At 39.6% G+C, this 10,220-nt stretch overlaps 1 protein-coding gene across 1 annotated transcript in view; it reads right to left on the bottom strand.

The window, feature by feature from the left end:
* LOC144525396 (vertebrate ancient opsin-like) overlaps positions 1 to 5,877 on the bottom strand; it is a 32,704-nt gene extending 26,827 nt beyond the window's left edge. Inside the window, exon 1 of the mRNA XM_078262177.1 lies at positions 4,992 to 5,877. Within this exon, the coding sequence (XP_078118303.1) occupies positions 4,992 to 5,358 (367 nt within the window). The 5' untranslated portion in view covers positions 5,359 to 5,877. The remainder of the gene's footprint in view (positions 1 to 4,991) is intronic.
* Between the last annotated feature and the right edge of the window lie 4,343 nt (positions 5,878 to 10,220).

Here is a 10,220-nt window from a genome sequence, read left to right on the forward strand (position 1 = left end):
TGTGTCAAAGGTAACACTTAGAAAACATCTGTAAAGCTGTATTAAACAACAACAAAATAAAGACGGGTGAGTCATCTGCATCATGCTGGTTTATGGCATTCTGTTTTCCTTCAGAAAACCAGAGATAAAACAGACCTTTATAAGACCAGGGGGAGGGGGGCTGGAGTAATATATATATTTTTTTTTAATTGATCCTTGCTTGAAGCTAGCCTTGGGCAGTCCAAGACCAAGTGGTGATCAATCATGATATTACATCTGATGTGTGAGTTCGTGCTCTGGCAGTGACATATAGAAGCAGCTCCTCTGATATCTCATCTGAAGAAAAGACAACAGGGTGGGAATGGTGGCAGGGAGATCTATAGATGAAATGAATAATTCAAGTTAGACATTAATGTTAAGGGACCGTTCGGTATTTATGGAATGGACCACCGGAGGAAAATAGGGGAGGGTCATGTCTTTTTATTTTTTGTTGAGGGGAGGGTCATCCAACATTTTTTAGTCATGAAAAGAGCAAAATTTCAAAGGGGCTTGTTTGGTGCATATTTATCCATGTAGCTCTCAGTCTCGGCCCCCTAGCAGATGGGTCTGACCGCATACGCGGAGTTTGCTGGGGGGCAGGAGGAGCACTGACCCCCTGGTAGCTCAAACGGGTAATTGCATTGTTTAAAAAATGAGTGGAATAATTACGTCTGGCATGACCAGATATTTTATAAATATCTTAAATAACACAAAACAACTAAATGGTGGTAGGTAATACATCTGATTTCATATACTGCTTTAGTAAAAAAAATATTACCTGGCTGACGATGGGAGCAGCAGGACGCAAAAAACGAAAGTTACTGTCTGGACATCTTGCCGTGCCAACCTTGCAAAATTTTTCCTAAATGCTGTGTATATAAATGTGATGTCAGCTTACTAATTGATTGCAGGTTTTGTGTAGATTTGGACTTGTATACGTTTATTCCACTTTGTTTAAACGGCGAAGTGGAGAGGTCTCGTTCACCTGTTTGGAGCTGGCTGGTGAACGTGACGCTCGTATCGGCCTTGCTGGATACACCGTGACTCTGTTTGTGGATCTACTGATCGCTGTGGATTACTTTTTTTCTGTGTCATTGGATTAAAATACGGCAAAATACGGATATTTTTTTATCTGTCTTAACGTTTTATGGTGAGTTTGAAGAGGCATCTCAACAGACTGTAGGTCGAACACTGATTGTTCACCGTTACATTTTAGTTGAATTTAAGCGGGTCATGCCTCTTTTTCAAATCATTTTGGGGGGGTCATAGGAAAATTATTACTGAAAAGGGGAGGGTCAAGTCTTCTTAGGTTAGAGGCCACAAAACTCCTCCAGTGGCCCCTTAATTAAATAATGAACAGTCCCTAAAGTTTGGCCATGCATCAATGGACATGTGAAACAGATGTGCATAATGTGTAATGCCGTTGCTAGGGGGAGAACAAGATGTTCTGGAAGATGTGAGTGTGCTGGATGCTGATGAACATGTAAACACATTGCAATAACATATTGTATACACTTCCTTCAGGTATTAGAGAACTTATTGTGAATCAGGATGTGAGATTGCTTGTGTGTTTAAATTTGGGCATTACTCACTTTAGGCATTACACATTTTGACCCTACGCCATCACATGTCAAAACAAAAAGAAAACATGGACAAGAAAAACAACTAATACAACTAAGACACATACAGAGGCATTATTTATTTTTTTATGTAATTTTCATTGATAAAATGTTATGATTGTAATAAGAAATCATTTACTTTTTCATCATTAATTTTATTTCAAGGATGAGAATCAAAAACTATAGTGAATTATCACTGCATGAGTGTTAACATGATACACAGATGCGCACAACAAAGCACACATTCTGTTATTTACATGCAGATGCACACAATACGGAAATTATCTTTATGCATCCTTATGTTTGTTCACAATGGTAGAAAAATAAGCAAAAGAAGATATTATGATATAAAAGTGGCATCAAAATTAGTAAAATAGGACTTAAGAGATGGATGTTCTTTATATTCTCATTAAGCAGTTTTCTAAGGCCAAAGCTTTTATATCTCCGGAATTCGGTAAGGTTATTCTAGAAACTATATTTATGGCCGGGTGGAAATTCATGTTACAGCAGAAGAAGAACTAAAGAAGTATACCTGAGTGTATTTGTAAAACTGTCTTGTTAATATGCGGCAGCATATTCTCATTAGAATTGCAGAACAACATCCTGCAAAAATGATACCTGCAGGAGTCATGAAATAAGTTATGTATGTGTCTAATGGTGTCTGGCAACTGACTTAATCAGTGGACAGCAGCACTCAATGAGATTTGCGCTATCTCCAGCATTCAGCACCATGCTGAGTCAAGTCCTGCATATATGCAAACACTGAGCCCAGAGGAGCGCAGAGGAGGGAGACAAAGTCAAAATAAACATCTGCTGATTTGAAAAACACAGTTTTTTGCCAAAACAATGGAAATTCATCTCAATCAAAATTCCATCTCTTTTTTTTTTTTATCAGTGAGGCATAACAAAGCACAGCAAGTGAACAGGTGAATAAACAGAAGTAAACTTAACAGAACATTGCAAAATACAAGATACTCTGTCAAAGGATGTGAGAGGGTGGAAAAACTATTTGTGAGGATAGAAATATAGACAGGGGAAATTATAATAAAAAGGGAACAAAAGGAAGAATAAACTAGTATGACAATGGTGCATATTATCTGTTAGCATCTATCTATAAATTACAATTAAATTGTCTTTGTGTCTGTATGTCTTTTATTGCCATATCTCTCGAACCGTTAGTCCGATGGATTTCAAACTTGGCAGGTGTCTTGCTACGGGCACGAGTAAGTGAAGTTGTTTGGATTAGAAATGCAAAAGATATCATTAATTATATATCGGTAAAAGAAGCACACATTGGCTTTTGCCGCTCTAGCCGCTGGCCACTCCCCCTCTCACACTGCACACTGACTGAGCACAGTGCAGGACCAGAGAGACAGAGAGGGTTGAAGAAAGCAGCGGAGCTTTGGCAGCTAAAATGTGAAATACACCTCAGACCCACAAAAATGTGCAAAGTAGCACTACTTTACGACTATCTTTGACTTTGAATAAACAAACAACAATTCCCAAATTTAAGAACGTTTCAGAATCCCACACATGCAAAGCATAAATACAGACAACAAGTGGCAGACAGAGCGTGATGCCACCTATAGGCAGGCTACCAGACACTGTTTTTGAGTCACATCATTGTCCGTGTTTGGGGGGCGTGTTTGGTGGGAAGGTAACCTGCACGCCACACACAGACGCCACATGCAGAACGCCTTACAACACCGCCTTTGACTCTTTTCCTGCTTCCAACGTTAGCTATATGATTGCTGGATATTCCAAACTTACTTTTATTCACTTTCCTGGAAAGGAACATTGCGACTGTTGTGTGGAATAAGGTTGGCGCTACGCTTTTCCGTGTCTATTTTCCGTAGCCATTTGCCAACACTAAATATCACACAAAAGCCAGACACTATATAGTATTAAGTTGTTGTGAGCTGTAGCCTACATTCACCACTTCTAACCAGAGGCAGAAGTAATCTCGGAGATTATTCCTTCACAGCACTGTGCAATGCGAGAAAATCTCAGAGCTGAACCGGGCAGACACAGCACTTTTCATCAGACTCACCCCGGATTAATTAAGTCTACTGCTAACTAATAACATTCCCGTCGCCAAAATAATAGTAAGTAATTTTGGGGTACAATTTGGTTTTGATTAATTCTACAAGCAGCAATACCACAGGCCAAGCAATCGGCCCATTCCAAACAGGCACATTTTCAATGGGCATTGTACTAGTTACTATAATGTCTAAATTACATGAGGTCCCCTGGCTTAAAACTCTAGGAAATCTATATCTCATTTTAAACCCATATTGGAATATAGATCAATAGATCAAAATATATATAAAAGATAAGAAACACATCCACGAGGATCAATGAAAAAAAAAGAGGCTAGTTCAAAAACAGTAAAATTCTGTCAGGTGTTAAGTAAAATATAAAAATGGGGATGTTTGACACTTGATGCACATTAACGAGGGGTTAACTCACAAGGTATAGGACTTTTGCCCAGAATGCTCAGCTATTGCAGTAAAGCAAACAATCTCATGCTGTTTCATTTGGAAAGATGCCTCTATGAATCATAAACAACATGGTACATGAATAATATACTTATTCCTTTTTGCATTCGGCTAGAAAAGGTCAAATACAAAGTAGAGCTAGGGGTAATAAAGAAACAGTGTCACTTTTACTTTGTCCACCAGCATGTACTGACTTATATTTTTTAACTCTAAAATGTCCCACTGTAAAATATGGATAATGTCCGGGAATAATGTCAGGAATTATGGACAGGGGGACAACATTTTCCAAATTGGGCCCCTTATTCAACCCACTCCAGTAGCATTGCATGGGCAATTTGTGTTAATTGCCTTAGTAAAGTCATGGTGCAGATGACCTGCCATACTGAAAACATTAACGCATCCAATCCAGTTACTGATGTAGGTTATACTGCAACAGGGAATATAAAGTAACAATAGGATTGGCGATATTGGGGCGATGGAGATTTGCCATACTATTTATTTATACTGAGGTCGCTTACCCTTAAATATCTCAGGTTGTATCCATTGTGGGTAATGTAGCAAAAAAAAGCAGCAGACATTTCATCACTTCCGCGTTTGAGTTTGCAAAAGAAATGTAATATGCTAGGCTATAGCCTTTCACATTGTCTTATTTTTTAATTTCATTATTATTTAAAATAACTAAACGGATGATGACGGTTGATGTAGGTCTAAATTATTTATAAGAAAAAAAATTGTTTTTAATAGGCTATATGGTAGAAATGGTATACCACAATTAGTTTCTCAAACATAGGCTACCGGTTGAAACCGTGTTTTTGCTCAGGCATCTGCAAAGTATCAGGAAATATAAGGACCTTACCAAAGCAGGAGTTGATGAAGCCGTACCAGCAGCAGCCGCTGCGTCCCAGCAGCCACTTCCCCCGAATACTGGAGGCGAAACTGAGAGTGGTGCCGAACAAACACACCAGCATGTCACTGACACTGATGTTCAGCAACAGCATGTTCACCGTTGTTCGAAGCTTCTTGAATTTGCAAAACAAAAGCAGCACAATTAAGTTGTTTAGGAAGCCAAAAGTCATGATGAAGCCCAGCACCACGGACAGCACTACGAAGCCCGTCGGGGAGAGCCTCCCAGTGCCCGCCGGCGCGTCCACCAGCTCCCGGTCATCGCTCATGTTGAAGCTGTAATTCAAACCACTCTGACCAGAAAACATCCTGCTGTCCATTAATCGACACTTGTCTTCACTCGAGCCGTTTTGGTAGTTAAAAAGTCACTTTGCTCACGTGGAAAGTTCATGAATGGCAGCTTCCTTTTCAAGTCTTTCTCGATGCTGTTTCTCCTTTGGGACGACCTGAGCGCTTCGTGTTTTCAAAAAAGCGCATTCCTCCACTGCAGCATGTAGTTAGCTGCTAACTCGTTCCTATAAAACTGACACTGACACAAATGCTAAAAAAAAAAAACCCCATTGTAACCATGAAGTGCCACCTGTTACGTTAACGCATCGCGCGTCCCCTTCTCCGTAGGCCTCATTTCAGTAGGAAGCGCACAATCCTCTTTAATATTTGGCCAAAGCTGTCATTATTCATCACCGTTTATCACAACACTCAACACAACACTCAATCTTTTCCTGACTGGTTGTAGGCTATGTTTGGGGAAGTCTGTCATCTCTAAGTCACTACTTTTAGATGAATAGTAGCCTAATCCGCGCATATAGACTCCCGCAAAATGAAAGGTGTTGCGTGAAGGGCGCTCTTCTCCGCTACCCAGCATCTTTTAAAGGCGACTCTTACGTCACGAGACATGACGGGGGCCACGGAATGTGTGTGTGTGTGTGTGTGTGTGTGTGTGTGTGTGTTTGTGTAAAAGAGAGAGAGAGAGAGAGAGAGAGAGAGAGAGAGAGAGAGAGAGAGAGAGGCTCCTTGTACATGTATTTAGGTAGGCTACAGCAGGGTCAGCTGTTTTTAAGATACAGACCTACTGAAGGAAGGGAAATCTACAACAACCCTGTTCGATTATCACAAGGTTCTCTTTTAGGCTACATTAGCTGCACATTAAAATCCACTTGCAGTAAATGTAATTGATTATCTGTCACTTAGGTAGCTTAAGGACCAAATGAGCAGTATATGGTTGTGCTGAGTCTCTGCACTTTGTGCGCTGGGGGAATGTCATATTTTTTTATGACATATTTGGCATATAATGGTTATTTGTAAAACTACGGTGGCCCTGAAGTGCAAATCACAACAGCAAATAGAAAAACGCAACAGCAAATCATAAAACACAACGGCAAATAGGAAAACACAACGGCAAATAGGAAAACACAACGGCAAATAGGAAAACACAACGGCAAATAGGAAAACACAACGGCAAATATGAAAACACGACAGAAAATAGGGAAACACGACAGCAAATATGAAAACGCTTCAACAAAGCATAAAACACAACGGCAAATAGGAAAACACGACAGCAAATAGGAAAACACGAAATAAAATATGAAAACACGACAGCAAATATGAAAACACGACAACAAATATGAAAACACGACAACAAATATGAAAACACGACAACAAATAGGAAAACACGACAGCAAATAGGAAAACACGACAGCAAATATGAAAACACTTCAAGAAATTTTAAAACACAACGGCATTAACTTCTACCGGAAAAGGTAGGGCCTATCTAGCAGAGGACGGACCCTCCTGATTGGGCAGAAGGACTGTCTGTCTTTTAACAGGAAGGAGAGGTGAAAAACACAGAAACGCGCCTACTTTTAACAGAGAGACAGTCCGTCTGTCCAATCAGGAGGCTCCGTCCTCTGCTAGATAGGCCCTACCTTTTCTGGTAGAAGTTAATGCCGTTGTGTTTTATGATTTGTTGAGGTGTTTTCATATTTGTTGTTGTGTTTTCATATTTGCTGTCGTGTTTTCCTGTTTGCTGTCGTGTTTTCATGTTTGCTGTCTTGTTTTCCTATTTGCTGTCGTGTTTTCCTATTTGCTATCGTGTTTTCCTATTTGCTGTCGTGTTTTCCTGTCGTGTTTTTATGTTTGCTGTCGTGTTTTTCTATTTGCTGTCGTGTTTTCATATTTGCTGTCGTGTTTTCCTATTTGCCGTTGTGTTTTATGATTTGCTGTTGCGTTTTTCTATTTGCTGTTGTGATTTGCACTTCAGGGCCACCATATAAACTGACCAAAATCACTTCAAACCGGTAATATCTGTTGTCCTGCAGGCCATCTGTGCATGTCCTCACATCACACCTCTGGTTTAACATGGTGCTTTTAATGTGGCTGCCTGTATGTATGCTGTTGTTCTTTATCATCACTGCTGGGTAGTTTTTATAGAAACAGGAAGGAGAGGTGAAAAACACAGAAACGCGCCTACTTTTAACAGAGAGACAGTCTGTCTGTCCGATCAGGAGGGTCCGTCCTCTGCTAGATAGGCCCTACCTTTTCCGGAAGAAGTTAATGCCGTTGTATTTTATGATTTGTTTAAGTGTTTTCCTGTTTGCTGTCGTGTTTTCCTATTTGCCGTTGTGTTTTATGATTTGTTGAAGTGTTTTCCTATTTGCCGTTGTGTTTTATGATCTATTGAGGTGTTTTCCTATTTGCTGTCGTGTTTTCATATTTGCTGTTGTGTTTTCCTATTTGCCGTTGTGTTTTATGATTTGCTGTTACTTTTTCCTATTTGCCGTTGTGTTTTATGATTTGCTGTTGCGTTTTTCTATTTGCTGTTGTGATTTGCACTTCAGGGCCACCGTAGTTCCTTGCTTGTGATATGTCAAAATATTTCATGTAAAAACGCATGTTGATGAAAGTGTGAAACCCTTTGGTTTCTACGCAGTTGATTTCTGTACAGTTTAAAGATACATTTTATTTTGAAAAAATATATATTTTTATAGTTGGAAAATGATAGTTATCTTTACCTTCCTGATAATCCTCTTTACTTAAAATCTCTGAGATCCACTGTTGATAAGTGGGTGATATCCAATTCATTGGCTCATAACTGTGTTTTCCCTCTGCATTGACCCTGCAATTCTGGTATTCAGTTGCCAATGTCAGTTCAGTTCCCCAAGTTTTTACTTTTGATGATGCAGCAGGGCCACAAATTATGAAACAGAAGCTCTGTGTTTTCATGCCAATTCCCACTATTAACAACTGTCAGATGGTCAATTACCAAACACCTCCGTCCACAGATGGGTTGTTCTGAAAATTATCTCTGAGGGATTCTATCAGCCATTGGTGTAACCATATAAAAAAAAAGCCAAAAAACAACAAACATACAGAAAGCAGATAAGGTGTGATGCTTCCTCATGGTCTTTGATAATAAAATGAAAATGTGTCCCTCTTCCTCTGACATTTAATTTGTATTAAGCAGTTCTCTGCTGACGAAGGAATACTTTTATATATGAGCAATGTATGAGGGAAATTGCTTCTGTTTATTTCAGTCAGCTCCAGTGAATGCAACAAACCTTCCTGACACAAAATAAGTCTTTCTAGATGTGCTGTAAAAGTTCTATTAAAAAATCCTTACAAATAATCATGCTGTGATCATCTAACCTCCGATGCTTCGGTCTAATTTAGTTAATTTATCTTGTCTTACAGTGGATGGCAATTTGTGAGGATATTCATGGTCTTGAAAGAAAACAGTCAACTGGAAAAATGTGTTTCATTACAGAGTAATTTACTGAATTTACATTTACTGAATTAATTGTGTTTTCTGCCATCTCAGTGACTCAAAATGGGCAGCTGCATTCAGAAGAAAAATTAGATGTGCCATTCAAGACATGAACAACTGGATTATTCCCAGCTGAGTGTTCATATCTGTACCTTCTACCAGGTCTCAGAGTACAAAGACGGCCAGGAAATGAATTATTGAACTGTGACTGTCTTCAGCCCATATTGATCAGAATATATTCCTAATGCATTTAGCCTCTGTGTATACTTAACTCAGATGGGCAGATGTCACTTGGTTGAAGTCAATTAAGTGATCGTTGCCAGTCTCTGTCTCTCTCCGCTCATTTGCTGTGAAGACAATAAAGGGCCAAGCAAAAATAAAACAGAAAACAAATCATTCTGAGAGCACTGAATGTGTGCACCAAATTTCATACATCTAATATGTTGAGAGCCATTTCACCTAAAACTACACATTTCAACATCATCAGTCATCATTCACACCACTGTCTCACGACTTCAGATGCTGCAGCCCAATGCCTTCATGGTTATCACTGGGGATTTTAGTCATGTTTCACTGGACATTTCACTCCTGGACTTTTAACAATATATAAACTGCCCCACTAGAGACAATAAAACTCTGGACCTCCTGAATGCAAATGCTAAGGATGCATATAGTGCCACTGTCTTCCCTCACTTGGCAAATGGGGTCATAACCTTGTCTTGCTGTCTCCAAAGTATGTTCCTCTTGTCAAGCGGCAGCCTGTCCACACAAGGACTGTGAGGAGGTGGACTCACGAGGCTGAGGAGGCACTGAAGGACTGCTTTGAGTCTACAGACTGGGACGTGCTCTGGAGCCACATGGGAGGACATCAATAACCTGACAGACTGCATCACAGAGTACATTGAATTCTGTGAAAACATCACCATGCCCTCCCAATAACAAGCCATCACCAGTGGCCTAAAGTTCTTCTAAATGAGAAGAAGAAAGCTTTCATGTCATGGGACGGACAGACAGAAGCTAAGGAAAGTACAGCAAGAACTGCGGGAGAAACTGAGGGAGTTTAAAGACTCCTCCAGGAGGAAGCTTGAGGCCAGACTACAACAGAACAATGTGAGGGAGGTGCGGACGGGATGAAAGAGAGCACCGCTCTGTTGTCTGTTTTTACATGTATTTATTTATAATTTCCTACATCATATGGTGCACAGTGGAGGTAAACAGTGTGTAAACAGTGGAGGAGCATGAATGTGGTACCTGACATGTTTAGAAATACAGTATATGTCTCCCTCATAAACATATATGATAAAAGCTTGATCCACAAATTGACATAACAAATACAACACAGGAGTTGAAACATTAATATATTTTTTTCAAAATACAACAAAACGAACTTTTTTATGACATACTCATTTGCAATTTCTT

The sequence above is a fragment of the Sander vitreus genome, chromosome 11 (genome assembly GCF_031162955.1).
Source record: "Sander vitreus isolate 19-12246 chromosome 11, sanVit1, whole genome shotgun sequence".
Classification (NCBI taxonomy): Eukaryota; Metazoa; Chordata; class Actinopteri; order Perciformes; family Percidae; genus Sander; species Sander vitreus.